At 46.3% G+C, this 25,943-nt stretch overlaps 1 protein-coding gene across 4 annotated transcripts in view; it reads left to right on the top strand.

Moving 5' to 3' along the window:
- The window catches only part of LOC144768675 (butyrophilin subfamily 2 member A1-like), a 440,529-nt gene that overhangs the window by 409,677 nt on the left and 4,909 nt on the right, over nt 1-25,943 (top strand). For all 4 annotated transcript variants that reach the window (XM_078652502.1, XM_078652499.1, XM_078652500.1 and 1 more), the window contains 3 exons: nt 1,105-1,125; nt 1,209-1,229; nt 1,323-1,349. In XM_078652502.1, coding sequence (XP_078508628.1) covers nt 1,105-1,125; nt 1,209-1,229; nt 1,323-1,349 — 69 coding nt within the window. The remainder of the gene's footprint in view (nt 1-1,104; nt 1,126-1,208; nt 1,230-1,322; nt 1,350-25,943) is intronic.

The raw sequence follows: 25,943 nt of genomic DNA, 5'->3' as shown, positions 1-25,943 counted from the left end.
CTGAACTATATCAGAAGCGCTTCGATTAGGTGCAAATGTGCCGTCTGACTGCCATGTACAATTGGCCTTATCTTTAAGACTTTAGGTTTGTGGTTTAGGTCTGTGCTTATGTAAAGTATCAACAGAGGTATGTAATTGGTTTATCTATGCCTGTGCATCTTGTGTTTCTATTTCAGTTTCCATCTCCGTCCCTCCATTTCTCCCGATGTGTGCTCTCTTCAGCTCGCTTCTTTCTGCCCTCACTCTCGGAACCCAACTCGATATTTTGCTCTTCTTTTCTCATCTTATCTGTTTGTCTTCCCCCAACTCATTTATTTTGTATTTCTCCATCCTCTTTCTGTCTCATTTGCTTTGGCGATCATCAGGGGTGAGTTTGTTGATAGCTATCCTTGACCAGTACATTTGCCTTTATAGTTTGCGATTGTTCACTTTCTAAATATCTCAGTAAAAATATAGCGAAGTAATGGCATTTTGGTACACGTAGGCTAAAGCTGGAGTTACGGTTCTCACACACACTGGCCTCTTAACTATAAAGACGTAGTAAGGGTTAAGATGAACACTGTTTTCTTTCCCAAAGTCGCAGTTTGTGAAATGACACAGGTAATGTGAAATGTTGCTCTCTTCTGCCCACCATTTTCAGGGTTTTTAGCATATATAGCCAGGATTTAAAAAAATAGTCCATGAACAGAAATTGGTCTCTCTATATAGGACACGATTCCAAGTGAGCTGGGAATCCCATTTTTTGGGGGGGTTTGAAACAGGCTAATTGTCCTAGTATTTCTGTCTCACCACATCCATGTGAGGAAACGCTGCTTACCCCATAATATTCCCCATTCATGTGTGAAAACTCATAATGGCCTAGTAAATGAGCAGTAATACTGGCTGGTATTGGTAATTCTGAGTGTGGCACTGGCATGTCATATCACCCCATCACTTGTAATTGGCTCCATAGTTGTCTTTCTGAATCCGCAGAGAGGAAAGCTCTCTGGTGGCGTGACAGAGGCTGCGAATAGATTCCTCTGAAGCGATCAGATCTGTGAAGTAATATTGAGGGTCTTTACAGCTGACCAGCACAGGTGACACTTTTCTTCTTTATTTCCACAGAGGAGTTGAAGCGTCAACTAGGTACGTCTTACTGCGTTTAAATGTTTAAGTTCATCATCTAGTTCTTATGTGGACTTCACTAACCCTTTTCTGTTTGCTTTCAGTTGATGCTAAGGCAGAGCTAGGTGAGTCAGATTCACAGCTCTACTATTGCTCAGATTGTCTTTCAGCTTTTTTCCATGAGCATCTGACTTTTTATTCACTTTTGTTTTACGCAGCGAAATTGAAAGCGGCTAAAGGTCCAGGTAAGGAGGAAAAGAGGGGGACGGCACGTTAGGATCCAGCTTAAATAAATATTTCACTGCCACAACAGTTTATTTTCTCACATCATACAGTATGGAGGTACATACCATTCTGAATGTGGAGGTGAGCAAGGGACACCTGTGCATGCTGGGAAGGGGACACCAATCTGCTGTGTAACAGATTAACAGATTGGTGAGTGGAAGGGGACAGTTGCACAATGAGCACCGAACAGGAGAAAATAGGGCAGTTACCACTGCATGGGGGAGAAGGATAGTGTGTATTGGAAGGTGAGATATGTATGCATTAAGCACTATCAGGAGTCAGACCAGAGCAGCGATCAGTGGAAAGGGAATAAAGTACAATGTACAAACAATCATAAGAGATTAAAATCCTATAGTGTATAGGAGAGTATGACAGGATGCCATGAAAGAGTAGCTTAGTGTGCTTTGGTAAGCAGAGAGTAACAAAATGCACTGGAGGGCCAGAAAGAATAAGTGGGCATTACAAGAGGGAGGAGTAACACAGTATGTTATTAAAGGGGAAAGAGTAACAGTTTACATTGAAAGGGATAAGAGTAGCCTAGACTGGTACAGTTTACCATTCTTTACTGGAAGTGTTTAGAATTTCATGGCATACAAAGAGAGGGGACAGAACCTTTAGATTACATAGTTCACTGGAAAGAAGGGTGTAACAACTCGCAGTGCGCTCATCAATTTCTAGCAAGCACAATGTTAACACTATAAGGGGCACCACCAAGGTCACATATGCACCAAAGAATGACTGCATAGCCGGAGTGTCTGTACATATATGTTTGTGACGGAGCTCCACACGTGTGCACCAGAGGCTGAGTGGGGATCTTGGTGCTCACTAATTGAGGCAGAGGACAGGTTCCCGTTTAGGGGCACTGCCGCACAACTTTTTCTATCCATCTTGAGATGTGTCCTCTGATTTTCTTCAATTGGACGGTCACCAGGTACTCTATGCTGATGTTCACTCACCCTGTCCAACTCCGTCAAATCTCTTGGTATTTCTATCGATGACACCCTAACCCTTAACGTCCAAATCAAAAATTCTGCTAAAGGAGCCCTCTGCACTCTCCGTCACCTCAAGAAAATCAAACCTTTTATACCTACCGATGACTTTAAACTTGTAGTTCAATCACTTGTCCTTTCACGTATAGACTATGGTAACGCCATCCTCAACGGAATCCCAAAGGTCCACCTTGCTCCAATCAAAGCGGTGCTCAACCTTGCAACCAGGCTCATCACAGACTGCAAATGCTTCGATCATTTCTCCCCAGCTCTCAAATCTCTTAAATGGCTCCTTATTGAAGGTAGATCAGCCTACAAAACTTGCATCACTCATAAAGTCCTCCACCAAAACACTCCAGAGTACCTCTCCAAGAAACTCCTCATTGCAGGCACCACACGACCTCTGAGAAGCTTCAACGCCATCCTCTGTTATCGCAATAGCGCCATGAAACCGCTAGGTAGAAGTGCGCTGAATAAATGCTTTTAAATTCAAATTCAAATTCTAATCCCACCACTGCATAAAAAGAAATCCACACAATCACGCTCCTTCTCTGGTAATGCCCCTTATTTATTTTGAAAGTTTTATATGGCGCGAACAGGATCCTTGCAGATATCAGAGCGCTTTACAAAGCAGGGAATACCAACAAGAGAGTGAGGAGCAAGTCATTAGGGAGTAAAGTAGAACAGGTACAACAATAATGCAAATATTACTAATAACTGTGTGCATAAATAGTCAAATAAATCAATAATACAGGTAAAACACATAGTCGTAGGGATCGAGCTATCATCTGGAATGCCCTCCCAAAAAACCTGCGCTGTAACCCCTCCTATTTCAGCTTCAAAAACGACCTACAAATTCACCTCCTCAATTATTACTGGGGATCATAACCTGGGACCTGCACTTAATCTCCAATTCACCATTTTACTTATTGTCAGTAATATTTATCCTTTTCCTGTACATCCGCCTACAAACTACTTAATGAGTACAGCTCTTGCCCCATTTAATCTATTTGTTTTGTATATCTCGCAGTTTGCTTTCACTATTCTTTTATCTATTTGTATGGCATGTTTGGCCAATTTAATATTGAAGGTCATAACCTGTGACCTGCACCTGTATCTCCAAATCATTAGGTTTTGTTTTGTAACTATTTGTCCTTTTTCCGAACATCATCTTCCTAATTACTGGCTGTTGTATAGCTTTTTGCACATTTATCTATTCTTGATTTGTATACTTTACATGTAGTTTCACTATCTTTTTATCTTCCTTTATACCATGTTCGCCTCATATTATCTTCTCGTGTAAAGCGCTCTGATACCTCCTGGGTCTAGCCAGCGCTATATAAAACTTTCAAAATAAAAATAAAGTAACTATTTATTGACATGAAGTGTTCCCCGCCCCTCAAGACCCCGAGTAAGTACTAAGGCGCAGTGCATGTGTACAAAGAAGGCGAAATGATAATAGTAGACACTGAAGGGGGTAACAGTTCCCCTGTAGAACAAGCATTGGAAATGCAATAGGTCTCGCAGCATTAGAGTTAGTGCTTTTAGAATTGTTTATGGGTTTTTTTTGTAAATCTTTAGCATTTTTGTTTCCTGTAGCCAATGCTAAAGAATTACAAATAAAAAAAGCCATAAACAATTCTAAAAGCTCTAACTCAAATGCTCCGAGACCTATTGCACTGTGTGAGGGTGAGGGGTTGAGGGTGAGTGAGGGTGAGGGTGGGTGAGGGTGAGTGAGGGTGAGTGAGGGTGAGTGAGGGGTTGAGGGTGAGTGAGGGGTTGAGGGTGAGTGAGGGGTTGAGGGTGAGTGAGGGGTTGAGGGTGAGTGAGGGGTTGAGGGTGAGTGAGAGTGAGGGTGAGGGTGAGTGAGGGTGAGTGTGAGTTAGGGTGAGGGGTTGAGGGTGGGTGAGGGTGAGGGTGAGGGGTTGAGGGTGAGTGAGGATGAGTGAGGGTGAGTGAGGGGTTGAGGGTGAGTGAGGGTGAGTGAGGGTGAGTGAGGGTGAGTGAGGGTGAGTGAGAGTGAGTGAGAGTGAGGGTGAGTGAGGGTGAGTGAGGGGTTGAGGGTGAGGGGTTGAGGGTGAGGGGTTGAGGGTGAGGGGTTGAGGGTGAGGGGGTGAGGGGTTGAGGGTGAGGGGGTGAGGGGTTGAGGGTGAGTGAGTGAGGGTGAGGGGTTGAGGGTGAGTGAGTGAGGGTGAGGGGTTGAGGGTGAGTGAGGGTGAGGGGTTGAGGGTGAGGGGTTGAGGGTGAGGGGGTGAGGGTGAGGGGGTGAGGGTGAGGGGTTGAGGGTGAGGGGTTGAGGGGGTGAGGGTGAGGGGTTGAGGGTGAGTGAGTGAGGGTGAGGGTGGTGGCCCGATGGGAGAGAGCAGCCAGGATGGGAGAGAGTGTGAGAGAAATGGCAGGATGAGAGAGAGATGGCAGGATGGGAGAGAGAGATGTCAGGAAGGGAGAGAGATGGCAGGATGGGAGAGAGAGATGGCCGGATGGGAGAGAGTGTGAGAGAAATGTCAGGATGTGAGAGAGATGTCAGGATGTGAGAGAGATGGCAGGATAGGAGGATAGGCGAGAGGGCGTCAGGCAGACAGAGAGAGAGAGTGGGAGGAGCAGTGACTCTGTTACAGACAGATCGAGGGAAGTAGGGAGAGAGGTGAGGGGAGGGAGAAACGGCGGCCGCGATTACTGACACTTCAGGAGAGAGGGCGCGTGAGGAGAGCTGAGAGTGACAATGTCAACAAAGGACGGGAGGGCATGAAGAAAGGAGACCCCCTTGCAGAGGTGACGGGCAGAGAAGAAGAGACAGCGACTGGTGAAGGGTCATAGACAGAGGGCAATGGGAGAGAAAGGCGACATTGGCAGGGAGAGAGAGCAGTGATGGAAACACAGTTCATTAGACAGGAAGCGTAAAGGGTGTGAGGCTGGAGGGGGTACCAGGTGCGGCCCCCGCTCGGGGAAACGAGGTGGAAACAGAGAGAAGCGCTCCACAGCCAGAGGCAAAAGACGGGGTCCGGGCACAGGCGAGGAACGAGGGCACATTGGGTACAGGCAGCATTCATAACAGGGCGCGCTGGTGAGCGCCAAGCCTTCCTGCCCCCCAGGCCTGGAGAACAGACAGCAAGGCCCAGCTGCAGCCGCCCTGGCCTCCCGCCAGCCCCAGGAGATCAGCCGCCTGCAGGAGGAGTGATTCACCGCGGCGGCACAACGGAGCCTGTGTGCAGCGGCAGCGGCGGGCCGAGGGCCTGCTTGTTTTGGAACAGACGTATTGCATTGAAAAAATAAAGTTTACGAGGGCTTGAACCGGAGCTCAGCGACCGCTGCTCTATTTTAAGAAGCGTCTCGCGCTGTCACATAGACGCAGGCAGCGCGAGGCGCGTCTTTGCTCGCTGAAATGGTTTGCGAGATGTTTGTCACGAGCAAATGTAGCGCCTTGAAATAATAACGGGACACTGCGCAGAAATATTGTGTAAATCAGTGTGCATAAAAAAGGTGGCGTTCTGAATTGAAAATGTACATACTGGCTGGTTTGTCACTCCTTGATTCTGGTGGTGAAAACCCTAACAAGACGAAGAGAGCGAGAGTGAGCTGGCCCTGGAAACGCCTCCCCTCCCTGCTGTTTGTTTCAACAGAAAGAGGAGAGGAAGCAGCGCTGCTTGCCAGCACAGCCGCCCATAGGCAACAAGACGGAGGGAAGAGAGGGGAGGGGGGAGGAGAAATGCGACACGGCGGGAGGGGGCGGAGCGGGTAAAATAAACAAGACGGAGGGAAGAGAGGGGAGGGGGGAGGAGAAATGCGAGGGGCCAGAGCGGGTAAAATAAACAAGACGGAGGGAAGAGAGGGGAGGGGGGAGGAGAAATGCGACACGGCGGGAAGGGTAGGCCTCTGATGTGGTCCCACACAATTCTGCATTGAAATCCAGGCAAACTAATGGTTCATTTTGCTACAGGGACCCTAAATGTTTCATTAAGACCCCCAACAAGCAAACATTCCATCAGACAGTGATGACACCAGGGTTTAATTTCCTCTGTTGACTTCAGGGCACCTGAAACCACATGGCTCCAAGTGTGGGCAGTGCTGTCTGTGTCCCATCTTCCTTTACTACAGGGATCCCAACTTCTGGCTGACAAATGGAGTTACTGGCACTGTCCGCGTGTGTCTCGCTGGGTTCTGCTCACCACGTAATGGGCTAGTCTCGCTCAAAGAAGGCTAGTTGAGGACGTAATCGAACACTGAAGCTGTTCCCAATTAGCCAGATAAATATGTTAAATTTAAGATTATGTGCAAGAGTAAGTAGTCTGCAGTAAGTGGGGTGCCAGGCACTGTGTGCCACCTTTGATGGTTTATATGAACCGGGCAAGGAGCACTGCTCAAGTGAGTAGCGCACAGACAACCCACGCCTACACCACCCATGAACAGCGCTTTCCCGACATTTCTTCATAGCAAAGGGGCTTAAACCTGGTTGGTCACTTGTCGTTATAGCCGTGATTCTCAGTAATTGCTGCATTCGCTCAGAGGATTGCTAATAATATCAGACATAATCTGATAGGATAACGTGTGTGGTTGTGTGCGTGTGTGGTGAGCATCAGAGATTCCCCTCAGACATTCCCCTCACACTTGGCACCAATTCTGATTAGGGATGTGCCCACCTTTGTTTACCACAGAGTAAGGTCGTTTGACCCTAGATATCAAGTTGGTCAGTGTCAAAAAGCTGTTCAGTATATGGGAGTTGTTTGTTACGCCCGTTTCCGAGATTCAGGCCTGACCTTTAAATGAGTGGCGACTTCGTGTAAGGCGAAGTGACCATTAATTATTCGTAATGCAGTAGCTGCGGTCTTCCCCCCTCCTTACATGTATAGAAAACGGCTGGATGCCCTGCGAACAAAGACACCGTGTGGTGGCCCATAGGCGGGTGAAGTTAAAGCCGAAAAGCAACCAATCACATGATGTTTTGTGGCAGCGTCACACTGGTAGTCGTTTTTGGCGCATTAAAGAAGGCGGCTTCGGTTCCACAGCTCCCCGCGCAGCCCTGCAGTGCACGGCACACCAGAGCGCGGGACGCCTGGTTTCTGCTGTCAGCTTTTGTCGCAGTATTGTATAGCTGCGCTGCCACGAAGGGGGAAAAACACGAATCTCTTCAGAGTGGCGTGTGTGCGCGCCGGCGCCGCAGGTCCCCAGGCCTTCTCCGTGTGACTGCTTAACCGTAAAACATGTAGTGTCAGAGGCCAAGTGCTCGGAGCATGTAAAGGTTTAACAAGCTGTGATGTGGGTCACCGAGCTTGCAGTGACGCCCTGCAGGCCTGTCTTCCACACAGCTGACAATCCCTGTCCCTTCTGTAGCTGAACAACCCTGGCCCTGTCTGCAGTCCTCTACCTGCAGACTCAACCTGTGCATGCCGAGTGCTCTTCAACCAGCGGTGTCCAACCTAGGTGCAGAGGCTGCATCCATGCCAGAGCCAGAGCGGGTAAAATAAACAAGACGGAGGGAAGAGAGGGGAGGGGGGAGGAGAAATGCGAGGGGCCAGAGCGGGTAAAATAAACAAGACGGAGGGAAGAGAGGGGAGGGGGGAGGAGAAATGCGACACGGCGGGAAGGGGCAGGCAGGATGACTCAGGGGAGGGGGCGGAGCGGGGCAGAGCGGCATGTGGGTGTGAAGAAGCCGGGCCTTTGAAGTGAAGCTAAGCTTCACTTCAAAGGTGTCGGAGGAATGCGGGCGGCTGTGCACGCGCTTTTAAGCTCAATGCACATGCGCATTGAGCTTAAAAGTCACGGGCACTGCAAGGAATCGCCACGATTCCTTGCAAGTTAGATAAAGAGTCGATGAGCCCCTATAGTCTCGCTTGCTCGATGCGCATGCGCATCGACAGGCGAGACCTAAAAAAAAGACAGGAGAAGCATGGCGCGCTTTTGCTTGTTTTATTCCAGCTTCACATGCTGTGCGTGCTTCTGCCATCTAGTGGCAGACCTCGGAACAGCACAGTGAGCTCCTGCAAGAGCTACAAATAACACACGTGCTTATCTTAAGTCTAGGATAGTTTCAAACGCCCTCGTCCAGAAACCCATAATGTGCCACTACAGATGGAGTCAATGGGCAAGGCAGGAGACCAGTCCGAAAGACTCTTTCGCAGACGGTCCTTCAGCCTCAAACATGAGCTCTGCATAAAGACCTTAGTGCCTGGACCCTAAACCCGCAGTCCGTGAGAGCACGTGCACGTTTGAGGGGTTGCGACTCATTGGTTAATGGCTCAGACTTAGGAATCAATTAACTCCACCAACAACGTGCCTCAGACATCACTTACTCATCTTCCCGATAGTTCTGCATAGAGCCCGTAATGAGAATAAATGGGAAGTGCACACCTTCTTGTGATGCAGCACCGGTGTGACTGCACCCAAACTCTGGCCTATATCAAACCGCATAAAACAGCAGAGCTCAGTCAATGCACCTCAACCCCAAACTATAATGAAACTTGGTAAGCAGCACCCTAGTTCTCCACCGCTCCAATTACACAGAATTAACCCTTGACCCGCAGTTTCCTTCTTGCACCGCACCCTGCTCTGTCAAGGCCCCTCAGGCCGGCTCCACAGCGCCATGCCGTTCACAGCTTTGTCGATGCACCCAAACTCGGCCCTGCGGCACTCTGCTGCTTCAGGGCTGAGGCACAGTGTACGCCCCAATCTTCCCTGCAGCACCCCCTTCAGCGGCAGCCACGCAGCGTTACCATTACACCGGATATTACTGTGTAATCTCCAAGCATGCTGCACAGACACACCTAACGCCGCAAGTGGAGACTGTACTCGTGAGCGACTGGCAGAGTCTGGGCAAGAGGGTGAGGCCACGACGGGGACCCTGGAAGCCCGCAGCCAGGCAGTAAGGCAGGAAGCACCTACACTGACTACACTGGGAAGAGCCGCTGGGCCTTACCCAAGTGAGCCAGACAGTAGGATGAGGGCAGTGGCATCCCATGGCACTGCGCCCCCTGACACGTGCCTAGCCATTACGACTCGTGCGAGAGGGGGGCACACCTAGGCACTCTTGGAATCTGCCATGTGGGAGCTAAGAGACCATCCTGGAAGAGCGGAGGTGGGGGGGGGGGTGTCCAGCTAGCAGCCTCTTCCCAACAGGAAGCTCCTGGGGCAGGGTGATGGAGCAACAGACCGGGTACAAGATGGGCTGCCGACTATTACCTCACCCCCTATAACGTACCCTTCCTGTCTCTAAAGCGCTGGCATCCCTCCTGTATTCGAAAGTGGGATATTCTTGCCGCCAGACTACATCTCCCTGACTGCATTATAAACGTTGCCTCAATCCAACACCAATACTGTATATTTAGATAACGTAGGCGGATGCACAGAGCGTAATATGCCATTTATTAGCATTGTTGTTTTTTGGGGACTGGTCATAATTCTACACTAAATAATGCAGAGCTTAATACAATACCATTAGCAAAGCAAATGGCTTTAACTTAATCAAAGGCAAGACCTATTGCATTTTCAATGCTTGTTCTAAATTCCAGTTGGTTGTTTGTCTTTATTTACTTTGGAAGTGTATTCCAGAACGTGCATGTCTGTACAGACAATGAAAAGCACCCAATCGAGTTTTCCTAAAAGATGGGAAGATCAGAAATTGAGTCTGTCTGGATCTGAGATCCCCCTTTGGTTATAGAACTGGGGTCTAGATTGTAAAAAAGAAGGGTCCTGGTCTTGGATCGTCAGGTGCATGTTGCAGGGACCTACAAGTGAGAATCACCTAGCCACTAGAAGTAGATGTAATGCTTTGATGGTAACCGTGATGTGGTCCAACCTGCTCAATTTACCATTTGACTTATTGCAGCATTCATGATCTATTGTAGTTTGCTGCTCAGGTGTCTTGGGAGCCCAAAAAAAGAGCTAATTTGCATAGCAGAGGCTCTCAATGCCATCCCCTTTGGGAGAGTCCAGTGTGATGAAAGATCTTTGTTAAGACCCTCATATTGTAGAATCCACACTGATGACTTGGTTAACTTGTGGCTGGAGCAAAACGTTGAAATTCACGATTAGACCAATAGTCTTTACTTGTGTAGAGGTTTTTGAGGTATCTTATTTCACGAAGCCAGGTGTTGATGGGGGCATATTTTTAAAGCTCCTTATGGAAGTTCCACTCTATATGAGAAGTTGAACTACAGGTGAGAACTGACGAATCAAGATCTCATGATTTCCATTTAATATGACCCGCGTTCTGCCTTTGTACTAAGTAAGCATGAAATTGTTGATTTCAGGAAGTGTGAAACATAGACACTACTTCATAAGGGATCAATAATTTTTACCCACTTTGGTGGACAATGATGGTACGCAGAAATGGGAGAGGGTGATGATTTGGACTCTTTCTGATGGATAGATCTTAATCCACTGGAGAACATCACCCTGGATTCCGGTGCCATTGAACCTTTGGAGAAGTAGTTATTTGTCAGTGATGTTAAATGCTAATACAGGTGGAGGAAGAGGAGAGAGCAGCTACACAATTGGAGTCTTCTGTGTTCTAGACGTCTTTCCAATTTGCTCCTAATGTTGATCTTGTACCAGAAACCGGTCTGTGAGAGAGGAGGAGGCTCAAGGAAAACTGAGATTTGTGTGAATGCTACCTTCTTGGTCATCCTCCCTGGGAATGGTCCACTTGCTTTTGACTTTGACCTGTCCTTTGCTTGGTTAGAGTCATCCATTCCAAAGCCTGCATTCTTCATTCCTGCTTGATGGAGGAATTTATCAAACTTCCACACCGCAAATACCTAAATGTTTTCATAGCAGGCAAACATTACCAATTCAAAGTTCCACCTTTTGGAGTGACCACAGCACCTCAGGTGTTCACAAAATGTTTGATAGTAGTGGCAGCACATCTAAGATGACACAATGTTCACAAATGACCCTACTAGGGGGATTGGCTCATTAAAGCCAGTACCTACCAACAGTACACTCAATTGACAGCAGATATACTTCACAGCCTGGGTTTTAAATAAATGTCCATAAGTCTCACCTTCAATGTGTCCAAATTGAACCGTACTTAGCAGAAATCATCAACACACAGTTAGGATTTGCCTATCCTAATCATACTCAAGTTCAGAACTTTCAGGTAACTCACACTTCCACCCTAACACACCTCTCACAGTTCAGACTGCGGTGTGTCTGCTAGGAATGATGACCTCTTGCATTGCCACAGTTCCCCACGTGAGGTTACATTTGCATCCCCTACAGCAATGTCTAGCTTGCCAGTGATCTCAATCACAGGGTCACCTCGAAGATCCAGTGTTGATAGACCGCCACACTCACTGTTCTCTGCAATGGTGGAACACCAACAACCTGCTACAGGGGCAGCCTTTTCTGGACCCTGTGCCTCACCTCACCTCGCCTCACCACATACTCATTGGAGATGAGTAGTTTGGATGCCCACGTACAAGACCTTACAGTACAAGGTCTGTGGGATGCCAAATATCACTCCCTACACATCAACTACTTGGAGTTTCACGCGATCTTGGCCCTAAAGGCTTTCCTTCCTCACCTATCCCACAATGTTGTCCTAGTCCTGCCGGACGATTTGACATCCATTTATTATCTACAACAAGCTTTTGCAATGCAGTCGGTCTCGAATTTACGAGAGTTTGCGCTATTGGCATTGTAAATGACAACGCCTTTAATTCATGTGGTGTTTTTAAAACAGATAAATAAAAGGCATTGTCGTTTACAGCGCATATAGCTCAAACTTGTGCAAATGCAGAACTATTGCATTGCAAATACGTTTGGTGTCCGTGCTATAAAAATACCTTTTAAAAAAGCGTTAGGAGAGAGTTGTCCTACCTAGGAGCTATTTGAGAAAATAGTGCTCGGAAGCTGCAATTAAAACCTACTGAGTAACAACACATGTGACAGGGGGTGTTGTCATGGGAGGTTACAAAATGAGACATGGTGGTACTAAGGAGGGAGCATTGTTTTATCTTTAAAGTAGATGGAGGAAAGTGCTCTTTATGACTTCTGTTTTTTTTCTCTTTGTGCATGTGTCTGTTAGCATAATGTGTTCATAAACCTCTGGATAAATCAATAAAAGGTTTTTCATGCCCTTCACGTTGGTATTTCAACTAGGCATGAACCTTTGTAAATCATATTTTAACCGGAACTGGTTTCCCTCATAAGCCACCAACACTGCATTCACAGCCAATCACAGGAAGTCACAAGTTGTGACCTACCTAATGAAAATTCATTACAATGGTAGATTTCCGTACCGCTACAAATTAACAATTTGTTATCAAAGCTGTTATTAAATGGGTCGCATCATTAATTGGATACCCATGTGCAAATGACACATCCTGATACGTGAGTGGGTCTTTGTACAACAATTGAATTTTTTTATGTTAATTCTCTATCTTTCACAGGAGGCAATCCTTTTTTAAATGTTTTGCATTGCAGCTGTCATTTTTTGTTGTTTTTATCAACACCCAAGTGAGAGTATCAATCCTATTGGCTTCGCTAATGCTCTTCACCAATTGTTTTTTGGTTCTTTATCTAATAAATGTTTTTTCCTAAATATTCTCTGTTCTTTATCTTCTTATGTTCTTAAAACTTTGTTTTTTTTAGTTGTTTGATTTTTGGACTCCACAGCACTTGCCTGGAAGTTTTGCTCTACACACACACAATACAAGGGCGAGCCAAGGTTCTTCAAATATTTGTTTGACCTGGCCAACTAATTTAAGAAGTCCTTTGGAAGAAATATGTCTTAAAGTGTCCACTGGACAAAGCAGAGTAACACAGTGTGACCCGAAAGGGAGAGAGTAACCTGGAGCACTGGAAGGGTAGAGGGGAAAATAAAATGTACATCAAAATGGGGAAAACCAATGGTGAGCACTGGAAGTGAGCAAGGATTGCAGCTCTTTCCACATATACATATCGTTTGTGAACCCTACTTCAGTAGCCTCAATGAGTATTCCTTTACCAAAATTGGATCTACCTTATTCACTTATGGAAATTCAACACCTCATCGGCTTTCTGTTCCATACGGTGAGGCAGCAGTTCTTGTTTCCTCTTTCATTTTTGTGGGTGTTTTCTTGTGCGGGCTTGCGCTCACTTCTCCAGTTGACACTCATTATGCATGGCATTTATATGGGTTTTCAGTCATTCTTGTCCAGCCATCTTACATGGTCGCCATGTAAATGTGTTGATGTGGGTGACCATCTTCGGTGATAGGATTCCCCACCCCAGCTGTGTGATAGAGTGGCTTGTCACCAATATATATTGCCTTCCCTTTCTCCTCTGGAGCTGCAGTGTCAGCAACCAGTGCCGGGCCCAACATGGTGTCTTCCTGAGAACCCAACATACATGTTTTAATTGCAGTGCGATGATCTGGATGGCCTCCTTTGCATTTCTTGGTACTCCTTGGATTCTGATGTTCTGATGCCTTGAAAGGTTTTCAAGGTATTCGAGGAGGAGCTGCAAGACCTAAATCTGGTCCTTCATTGCTTCCAATTCCTCCTCTCTATGATCCAAGGTGGTTTCTAGATCATCCGCTCTTTGGCCAATGGCTGCTTTTTTTTGTTTAATATCTTGAATGTCTTTCGATATGTCCCCATTCAGGCTTGCAGTGTCATCGCATATACCTCAACACAAGTCCTCTATGAATAGCCTTGTAAGGGATGGCTCTGTCTACGTGGATACTCTTGTCCGCTCAGGTGTTTCCAGAGGGAAATCTGCATTTGCTAACTGTTTTAATTAGTGAGACCCTGCTTGTGTCAGCATATCCTTTAGTTTAGTCTCTTTCTTTCCTTTGAAGGACACCATCTTGTCTAAGGGTCTTGGTGCAAGCTGAATCAACAGTCCAGGCTTTCACAAATTGTAGAATCCCCCACATTTCTAGAGCATGTGTGGCGACCAGAGACATCCACCCTTCTCTGAGGGTACTAGGAGTGATGGGCCCTTTATTTGCAGTCCCAGCTCATCACATGTCTTAGGTCTTTTACCTGCTTCCCTCTCGTTACGCAAGTGCTGTCTCTTGTTGTCCTTGGCTGCCAAGCCCTAAGGCTCTAGTATGCCCGCTCTCCTCTGCATTTTATTGCCTGGCTTTCAAATCACTTTGCTGTGCATACACCATATCCCAGGCCTATTGGCAGTTAAGATGTCCCGAGCAGCTGTCCTGGTGCAGCCTTCCGCGATACCTTCCTCCACATATTCCACTCTTAGCAGGTCTTGGAGGTGCTCCACTGCTCAGGGGCCACTTGAAGCCTTTCTCTTCTTCCTCCTCGGGGACAACACAACACCTGAACGAAGACTAATTGGCGCAGCCATCTCCATACTCCAGGTACCGGTTAGACTTCCTCTGGTGTCTCAGCCCTGTACGCCACAGTGCATCTTGTCTCAGCTGCAATGTTGACGGCCTAGCCTCAGAACACCTTAAGAGCAGCGAGCTAGGCCCCCCTGTCCCTGATGACATGCTTCCAATGTGGGTCTGGTATTCTGCTTCTGGTCGGTCCCCGCAGCGTCCTCGGTGACCGCTTTAATTAGAGCGTCCAGGCTGAGAGCGAAGAAATAGACAGGAGACATCCATCTAGACTCCGCTCCTTGGAGCAATTTAAGGACAGTAGAGATATGGCATTCTAGACGTTTCCAAATAACTGCCATGCAGACAGAAACAGCCGAACCAACCAGTGTAACACATCACCGAGTTCTCTCAAGGCAGTGCCAGAAGGGCTTGCCACATCTGCTAATCTTTTTACGTCTTTTGGGTTCACTACCAACAAGCCAAAGTCTCACATGACTCTCTCTCAGAGGCTTCTATTCATTAGGGGTATCCTGGACACAGTGGATTCAAGGCTTTCCATTCATCGTCATCAGCCCAGTATATTCAGGATGTGAGCCCAATGTTTCATGCTTGGCCATGGATCACAGTGAAAGCAGCTCTGAGGCTTCTTGGCCTGAACCTCCTGCATCCTCAGCTATGCAAGGTGATATATGCAGGCTCTGCTATGAATTTTGAAGTTCCAGTGGACCCTGCTTCAAGTCTGTCTTACTGATGCCATTCAGGTCTCAGAGGACGTAGGTCTGTATCCCAAGAAGGAATGGTGCTGGCTGTCTTCAAATAGTGGGGTGAACTATGGCTGATTGTTTTGCCACATACAGTGCTCAACCTGCGATGTCAAAGGTTTTACATCTTAGAATTTCCACAAGAATAATAATGCTCTCTGGGGGATGTATAACAGCTGGAATGGTCCACCGGACTATTGCACCTTCCCAACCCTGCTTCTCCTGCCCCGAATTATTAAGTAGATCAGGAATAACAGAGCACAACTCATCCTAGTGGCTCCACTTGGATCAGGAGGGTGTGGTACCCAGACCTTCTGGGTGTGGTACCTAGACCTTCTGGGTATGAGCATCTGTCTTCCTATCAGGGTACTACTTCGTGTTGACCTCCTGTCGCATCAACAGGGTAGGATCCTTAACCCACTTCTGCGTAATCTACACCTACATGTGTGGAGACTGCACAATAGCAACTGACTATGTTTTATCTGCTGCCTAAAGTGCTGGGTGTCATCCTTGCTGCTAGGCTTTCTTCGGCAAAATCCGTTTATACCAGGTTCTGGGACAAATGTGTAGCTCTGGGTGGTTTCCACAGAACCAATCTCTTACATGCAGAATTGTCAGACGACCTTTTGTTTGTTATATCTCTGGCCCAGCAAGGTCTTGCAATGGGTTCCATTAATATTTAGTGTCCATTTTAGCGGCCTTATGCTTGCCAGACCAGCCAACCTAGTTTAAAACACCTTGTGTGATGTGATGTATTAAAGGTCGGACACATGTTGCCTCCCAAACTATTTGTGGTGCCAAAATGGGAGCTTAGCTTGGTTCTGACATTTTTCATGTGTACGCCAGCAGAACTGAATGTAGAGCTATTCGCTGTGTCTTCTAACTTTAACGATAGTCTTCCTCATTGCAATCATGTCAGCTCATCTTTTGAGTAATCTCCAGGCACTTTCGATGCAACCGCCCTACCCAACCTGTTTCCCGGATAAGTTAGTGGTGAGGAATTGAGCTTCATTCTCACCACAAGTTATAACTGTCTTCTACATGCAGCAATTCATCACTCTGCCTGTGTGCTCCCCCTCAGAAGAGGAGGAGACACTCAGTCTGTTGGGCCCCAAGAGGGCTTTATGTTTTACATTGATCGTGCCAAGGACCACCAAGAGGACCATCAACTTCTTGTGGCGTTCCCTGGCGCAGAGAAAGGGAAAGCTGTGTAGAAGGCCATGTTGAGGTGGATAGTTCTCTGCAATAAGATCTCCTATATACTGGCCAAAAAGCAGCTTCCAGAAGGTGTGATACCCCCTTCAACCAGGGCTAAGGTTGCTGCCACTGTATTGGCACGCTTAGAGCCTGTCCGTGACATGTGCACGGTTGCGACGTGGACGCTAGTGCACATGTTCACAAAGAACTACTGCCTTGACAGCAGTTTGGTCCTGAAAGACTTTTTGGTCTGAGTCCACACCACAGACCCTCCTCCTTGGGAAGATACTGCTTTGGTATCTGTTCAAAGGTGAGGAATCTAGTCAAAAGTATCCTTCAGAAGGACAAAACGATTATCTTTGTTAATGCTCTGTATCTAAGAACAAATTCCTCAAACCCCCTCTTGCTTCCTCGTGCTGTGGAGTGGCCCAAACTCCCTAGTTAAGGGTCAGCACAATAGTACCAACAGTTGTTTACACTCCATGTCTAAGGCTGCAAAAAGAAATAAGCATGTGCAGTGTCTTTAAATTAGAGCTATTGGCGTCGTAAATTGCAACTTTTTTTTACTTTTGCTTTTTGTTTGCAAGCATTTAACACTGCTGTTTCGTGACCTGATCAATGAAAGTAGTTTTATAGAAGACGCATATACTTATGCTCTGATGACCTTCTTGCCCAGATAAGCACTTTCCCTGATCACTTCTACAGACTAAGAGAAAAGCTTACACCAGTACAACCTTTAATCAGAGAGTTTTGTTTACTGACTTCATCTATGTTAGTTCTGGTGGCTATTGTGCATTTCTATGTATATTAAGTTACATGCTTTCTAGCATAAAATGCATTTAAAGCGCATTTAAAGTGCAAAGCGCATTTAAAGTGCAATTCAGCTGCATTTAGGCATTATAGAAACACTCAACTGAAAGCTGCTGTAGCAGTAATAATTACTGGGTAGTGGGCCAGTGCGGAGACTCAAACGTGGAAATAAGTTTGTCCGCATTATTCTTACTGAGATACCCACTTACAGTAACTTCCCATTTGCTTTTATAGCCAGCGGCACATCACTGCTCTTACTGTTTTAAGGCAATTAAGTTGCTGTCCTTGGTTTGGCCAAAGTTTAATTTACATACACATAAGCTACACCACCAATAACAAAAATTGCTCTGTGAGTTGAATGCATTGGGTTGCCATCCTTGGTTCATCTAGAGTTGTATTTACTGACTTCATCTATTTCAGTTCTGGTGGGTATTGATTTTTTGTATGTATATTAAGTTACATGCTGCTTGGCATAAAATGTCTTCATTCAGCAGCATGACCAAACAATCTATAATTCTGATAAACCATTAGCTAAAAGGGCCGTAGCTCTTTACTAAAACAAGGGCATTTTTAAACAACCACGTTCTACAATGCAAAATCCTTTTGGAAAAAATGAAAACATACACATAAACTACGTCACCTATATTGAGTATTTTTTCTTCAAATTATGCTGCCTTTATATGCCACCCCCTTTTGTACCGCCTTTACATATAAGCGGAATTCCGTCCCTGAATATGGTAGGCTTTGGGACCCCTGGAATCGCTGCAGTGTCGCGGCAGAGCCCCATGCCCCCACCTCTCCCTACGACAGCCAAGAATGAGGAAAATCATGAAGATAATACTCCCAAGAGCCAGGGGAGATTAAAAAGGGGGAAAAAAACTCAGCAAGGAGTCTGCAGGAAACGTGTACGTTTGGAGCATTGTATTTTTCAAACCGTAACTAATAGAAGCAGTCGATGCCTGCACTGTATGGAGCGAGACAGCTCAGAGAAGACTGTTAATATTAGCTGTGATGATGAAAATTGCAGGGTTGGTCATCTGTATAGCTCGGTGTCAGCAGGATTAATTTGAGGCATTTAGAAAAGTATTACTCACATGAATAACCGATAGTTGTATAACATTTATTTCCATGATGCTTGACTTTCAAAGGCGGTCCGATTACCATCAGCACTCACTTTATCCATCCCTGAAGGATGAAATGCAGAGTTAGCCCCCCTCGTGATGTAAATCAGCGACCTGCAGGTTGCACGCAGAGCCCTGCACATATCATCTAGCAAACTCTCTCACCGACTGCTTCAGAGAGGGCAGACTACAGAGTTGTCTAAACCGAAGCAGGGCATGCCCATAAATCCAAGAGCCCCCCTCCCACCATTTAGGAGCAGCGCCCTACGGCAAAGTGCCTCCGCCCTGCGGCATGGCTGCTGACCTGCTGCCAGGGTCCCAGAGTCCGGCAGATGACCACACATGGGCACATTTGTGGGAGCTACCTGCGGTGAACACGAATCTACGCTTCAGCCATATTCCCACCCCCGATGGGGGCCCAGGCCTATATATCATGAACAGTGAATAACAGGCTATCAGGGGAATAGCTCCATGCAGAGGAGAACAGAAATATTAAAAGCTCCCTTCGCTTCACAGCGCAGAGGCCCGAGGGCAACAGTGGCCCTTCCGCGACTGCGAGAAGCTGTGGCAACTTCTGTGAACAGGGCAAACTAGGGCTGATCTCAAGTATGCTCCTCTGTCTGGCGGCCCCATGTTCTGTGATGAAGCGCAGCGTGCACCGTGTTGATTAAAGAAAACACACCTCGTGCCTACAACATAACAGCTGGATGAGAACTGCAAAAGTGAAAAGTTGAAGTTAGATTCACACATTGGATTACGCAGTGTTTGCTGGCAAAGCTGCCCCGCTCTCCCTCAACCTCCTGTGCTGCTCTCTGCTGCCCCGGCGGGAGTACGCTCTAGAGGCAAACAAAATAGAAAATAGTGCCACAAACCAACATAAGTTTAAAAATAAAGGAAGAACACATGTAACAGGCGCAGTCTGCTGGGAGGGTCTGTAACAGCAAAAGGAAGGATGAATTAACAATATTCACCAATGAGAAGCAGCCATTTACAAAGGGCATTAACCGGAACCAATTGAAACATGGGAGGTGCTTCAAGCGCATGTTGTTCTTCTAGACACATGTCTCGAAGAGACCACACACGTGCTGCCTAGGCTAGACCTAAAAATGGTAGGAAACTGGCGTCGGAGTCTAGACGTGCTTGTGCGGCTCCTTTACTTCCATGGCAGTGTTGAGTGAAGTGTGCAGCTGCACAGCACCATCAAGTGGTGAACAGGAGCACTGATATAGAAAGTTTCCGGATCCAGTCTCATTCTTGGGGAGTATTCTGTGATGTATGCACAGTTAGAAAATCCACCAGAAAGAGCATTAACAAAGGTAATTACCTTGTTCTTTGGTGCCATCCACATTGGAATGAGAGTTAACGATGTCTAGATTAATTAGATGAAGTAGTGACTTGATAAAATATGTAAAAATAGGTGGATCCCTGGGGCATATCAAAGTTGATAGATATGGAGGTCAGAGTAAAATGTTCTAGTTTTAAAAACTATCACGAAAGCACATAAAACAAATATCGCATTGTTGTGAAATCTTTTTATTGTGGAAACAAATAATAATACAGGAGTATTAAATAGTAAACATTGTAGCATCACAGTACAATCATGAATCTGCTGAAGTATATTAAAGTCTGAGACTCTCCCCATCCCTCACCCTGTCCCTGCGGGAAGACATCCGGCCCTATCGCCAATAGGTTGTACCCAGCGAAGAACACCTGAGTCTATGGGATCGGTCACGGTACAAATTCCATCTTGGAAACCGTTCGCTTCCCACATATTTTGGTCCATAGTGTTTGGACAGCCCCTTCCTTCATAAACATCCCTCTCTGCCAACATGCACCAATCCATATCTTTTCTCCAGGCACTCAGATGGGGCAACTAGTCCACCCTCCACTCACGTGTAATATGGTGCTTCTCCACTATCAACCCCAATGTCATGTAAATCTGCTCAATGCGGCGGCGATCCATGGTCCACTTTGTGAAGCCCTCCAAACTGCCCCCACACACCTTATTCAGGCATGCAACCACAGAGTTCCAGTAGTGGTGAAAGGCAGGGCAACCCCAGATCATGTGGAAAAACGTCCCCTCTTGGTTGAAACCACTGTGACACAGTGGGGTTGACACCCTCCTCATCCTTGCCATGGTGGTGCATGCAAAATAGCTGCAATGTAGGATTTCTAATTGTACAAGGTGGAACCTGTCTCTAATAGCCACTTCTCGTGGGGATTCCAATGCTTCCAACCATTCATCGACTTCTATCCCCTCTAGATCTCTGTCCCACTGCTCCTGTAGCCTAATTAGGGTGCCTGGTGATTTTTGGAGCAATGTACGATACATGAGGGAAATCGCTTCCTTAGGCATATGTTCATTGAGGAGCTGATCCTCCACTGGGAGGACTATGGGAGCTTCACTCCCTTTGGGTACACTGCCTGGAGCACGTGACGGATTTACAAGTACCTATATGTCTCTGTGGGTGCCATTTTATAATCTTGTTGTAGCTCCGCAAATGGGATGACCCCCACCGTCTCCACAGGTTGCCCACCTTGGAGAGACCACTGAGATCCCATTTGTCAAATCCCGGCTGCTTTCCCAGGATCCCTAGCTACACGTTATCCCAGAGGGGAGTAGCCAATGTAAGGTTCCCTCGCTAGCATAAGGCATGGAACGCTGTGTGCCAGAGAGTAAGCGTGATTGCTGTAGAGATCTGAAACGATTAGGGGCGTGAAGTACGCTATATAGCCTTGAGGTACACCCTGGATGCATGGCCTGCCTGTCTAGACGATATGCCACTTCCTCTTCTTGGAGATGGGCCCACTGATTAATTGTGATAAGTTGAGCTGCCCAGTAGTACTTTTGTATGTTGGGGAGGGCGATGACGCCATCATACCATCCCCTTTTCAGCTCTTTTAAGGCAATGCATGCTGGTAGATATGCTAGAGTTGCATGCAGTTTTCCTTATCAACAGCCTGAAAGTAGGTGGGCCAGGCAAGGTGTGTTGTGAAGTGCACATAGAAAGCGGGCAGTGCCATAATTTTAAATTGGGTGGCCTTCCCCAAATGGGACACAGGCAGGGTCCTCCAATGTTGTATATCTCCTCAGAGGTGTGCCAGAGGTGGCTCCAGGTTTCTTTCAAAGAAAACCTCTGGATCCACTGTAATGTAGATTCCTACATAACGGAACCCTCCAGCCATGACTTTGGCCGTGCAGTCTCGGGCCATCATGGGGCTTCTTCGCCCAGAAGGTAAATGAAGGGTTTATCCTAATTGGTGGTATAACCCGCGTAGCATTGGAACAGAGTAAGGATGTGCATTATTAGGGTAGGGACTTTGTCAGATATATACAGCAGGATGTCATACGCGTAAAGTGAGATACTGTCCTCCTTCCATTTTAGTCTTCGGATCAGGTGGTCCTGCCTGATCCAAGCCGCTACGGCTCCAGAAGTAGAGAAAATATGAGTGGGGGAGTGGGCAAACCTGTTTTGTGCCGCACCCCAGATGAAATGCAGAGGATGTACCACCGTCACCTAGGCCAGTGGAGCAGTGTATAAAAGACATAAACATGTAAGGCCACTCAGTGGTGTCAAAGGCCACATGAGCGCCCAGCATCTTCACGGAGCCTATTGGCGTGTACCAAAATTCCATATAGACGGCTCAGTTTGTAAGGTGTTGCGCCCAGGCATAAAGCCTGATTGATTGGGGTGGATTAATAACTTTATCACCTGGAGCAGCCTGGTGGCCAGCAGTTTTGCTAATATTTTTACTTAAATGTTTAATAGCGAAATTGTCCTGTATAAGGCACAATCTTCAGGAGGTTTTCTCTCTAATATATCATTGTTAAGATTGGCTGTAGGAAAATAAATTATAATCTCTTATACAGCAGAACAATTAAAAACAATAAAAAAGATTCAGAAATTCAACTGGTTTTGTTTGCGTATTGTAGATTTTAAGAAAAACTTCTTACATGGAGACAAACAAGTTTGATTGGGCAACATGCACAAAAATACAACAAAATTCAAGCCGATATATACTGGTAAAAACTATATGGTTTAGGAACAGGTTTTAAAAAATTCTTGGTAAAGAATTTGTGATATTAACAAAAGAAGACAAAGTGGGAGAAAGCTTGAACTGAAGCCTTTGTCACAAGGCAGAGCAGGGCTGACACAACATCATTTTGGCCAGCGGGAAACATAGCTGGGACCTTATAGTCCCCATCTGAAATATTGACAAAAGCAGTCTTTCCCACTGGTTCTTAACCCAAGTCAAATAACATTCAAGGTTATTAGCAATTTGGACAATAGCATAATCCTGCATCAATGGTTTCCTAATTTCCTTCTTTTGCCTGGAAGTGTTACAAAATGAGATGTATATTTTTTGTCATAATTATGACTGCCTTCACTAGAGAATGAGGGGCACAAACAGGTCATAGCTGCATATGGCTTTGGTAGTAAACTCAATATTCTTGAGCCATGCAATCATGTGACCCTTATCACATGCCAGACAGTCCGAAATAATGGCTTGATTAAGGGTAGCATTTTTATTAACTCAAATTGAGACCCAGAGCATTAATGGTGCAAGCTTTAGGTGATCTACCACAATATTATGCCCAATCCTTGTGCAAGAAAAAATGAGGTGTGGATGGTGGTACCCCAAGTAATTGCCTACAAAATCGGTCGTCCTCGGTTTGTAGGTTGAAAACATCACGATAACCCCAAATCCGAGCCGAATAGGTAAAAAAAGTAGGCATTTGCATTCAAAAACTTTAGTGAGGGTCCGAATAGGTTTGTTACTCATCCTCCTAGCAAAATCAAATGGTTCCCCCACTGAATTATTAATACGCTAGCTTTCTTTAGACGTACAGGGCAACCATGTGCAATGTGAGTCAAAAATTATCCCCAGATAACGGAAAATGTTTACCTCCTTAGTCTCCCCGGATAATATGGCATATCTTGCTTGACTTTGTGTCACACACCAATTCATATTTTTTTTCTTTCGATGTTTGTCTCTAAATCAAAATTGTTAATGAACGGCGCAAAGTTTTGAATTAAGGTCCTCAGGCCAATAGGGGTATGTGAGAGCAAGACAGCATTGTCAGTGTAAAATAATTCCAGGGCTGCAGTTAAGCTGATTTTTGGCATATCCTTCCCTGTGGATTGCAAGCAAGCATTCAACTGCCAAGACGCACTCTTGATGTACATCTTTTGCAAGGTCAGAGGCATCATTACATTCACCACATGACCAATAGCTTAGAGAATCAATCACCCCACAATGCAAGGTCCTAAGAAAGTTATTGTCATTTATTTTTGTGCTCTGGATGAAGAAAAAACAAATGTTCAATTCTACAGTCCAAAGTGAGGGCAAACAGTAGTCATTACATTCTTTGTGTAGTGCCATGCCGTTAATGTCTTGGTTAAGTCCATTCTGAGTAACCAAGTCCTCAATGCCTTTGAAATCAGTGATGTTAGTTCTTCAGAAGTCTTTCTGAAGAGATTTATCTTGGTTAGCTTAGTGAATTCTTTGGTCATAAGCCCTATCTGGGGCCCGTCAGGTTAGGATCCATGGCTTCAGTGCCTTCATGAAGTCAATTAGAAATGGGGATCACTAGTTGGCAGCGGCTGGCGCCGAGGTCCAAATAGGGATCCTTCTTCCTAAGTCAAAGTAAGGGGGCTACACCTTTTGATAACCCCTACTCAACCCTGTGGTAATGTAGCACAAGCAGACAGGCCTTTCTCAGAGGCAGTGTGTGAAGCATTTATGACCATACACAATAACGCACGGAAGACGCTACAAACGGACACCACAAGCAGTTATAGATTTTTTTTTATCTTTATATAGACTGAACATGAGGTGTAAAAGCACTCAAGAAACCACAGTACACATAATTACAGATTCACTTCAAAAGCAATAGAGGCGCTCAAAAAGCGTGTGGAATCAACTTAGTTTGAGGCCGGGGTCCACGCGACCCAGTGATGCACAATGTACCTGAGATCTAAAGGGACACGGCACACAGCCTCACAAGGAAGCAGCAGTGGTGACAGGTGGACTCGCAGCGGCCACAGCTCTCTGCTGTAGCGGTCTGCGGTGTGCACTCACAATAATCCTGGGACGGGGCTTAAAGGCGGGCACCCAGCATCACACGCAGGTGATAACAAGATCCTCGAAGTGGTGACTAGTGCGGGCACTCAGCGGCACAGCTCCTCAGCTGCAGCGGCCCCCAATTGCAATAGCGATGATTCTCGTAGGACGGTAAATGCGGGCACTCAGCGGCAACAGCTCCTCAGCTGCAGTGGCCCACACTAGCGATACGATGACTTTCAGCCTGCATTCCCCGCAGTAGAACAAGAGGCTCTGGAATTCTCAACAGAGGCTTTACCTGCGAGTAGAATTCGCCTCAAATAGGAATACAGACGGCTGATGGGTGAAGTCTAATATCCCTGAGACTTCAACAGGAGGCAAGCTTAAATCAGGCCCTTGAGTAGTTGCTTCAGCAAGATGGATGAAAGTTTCAAAGTCTTTTCCCTCTAGTTACACAGACAGAGGTTCGTCTTGACATCCAGAAGTAACACACCGTGTAGGGGTTTTAGCACAGATCTTTATACCCCAAAAGTCTTTGTTCTCAAAAAGTCACAAATCACTGAACCCAGCCAGAACCAGATTGGTGTCGTCCTGGAGCACTTTGTTCACAAGGTTGCATCCTGCCTTTCAGGAAGAGGGGGTCTGCTATCAGACGCACAGTGGGAGGTGGAGCCATCATTAACCTTGCCAGGCACAGCCCTGCTCAGATCAAAGGGTCACCCCTCCCCATACTCCAACTGCAGATCTCTCTATTCAATCCAGGTCGGGCTCAGCCTGCCCTGTCACTCCAAAACCAGACAGCCAATACACATAGCTGAGCACACTGGAAGGCCTAGGCAAGAAAATACCCACTTTCGAAAAGTGGTATTATCAACCACAGAATACAAAAATAATCTTCACTAAAAGATGCACCTTAATATTCAGAGCTCGGCCATACTAAATTTGTCTTTCCTATCATGTTCCTTGGGTCAATTAGGATTATACCAATTCATACAGTCAATTTACAATAGGAAGCGTTCGCGCTGTGGCACTGAATAGCAGTGGCACAGCGCCCAGAGCATCTAACACCAGCAAACACAGAGGAGACAAAAGCGGAAAATGGAAGGGAGACCCACGCCAGTGGTGCCAGGTCTAACAAAGACCTTACTGAAGAAGGACTGTGGTACAGTGCAATGGCTAAGTTTTTACTTTTTTAGCTATTTCTTAAGTGCTCTAGGAAGCCCTTTCCCCAGAGCCATGGTTTCAGTGCTTTAGAAAAGTACTTCTTGAAGCATCATGTCATAATATCCTTTGTTGCCTCTGTCCATACCGGCTAAGTCTGAGTAAGCTCTTGGTTATATCCAATACT

This window comes from Lissotriton helveticus, chromosome 7, assembly GCF_964261635.1.
Source record: "Lissotriton helveticus chromosome 7, aLisHel1.1, whole genome shotgun sequence".
NCBI lineage: Eukaryota > Metazoa > Chordata > Amphibia > Caudata > Salamandridae > Lissotriton > Lissotriton helveticus.
The sequence above is the reverse complement of the archived record's forward strand: the minus strand, read 5'-3'. Positions and strand labels throughout refer to the sequence as shown.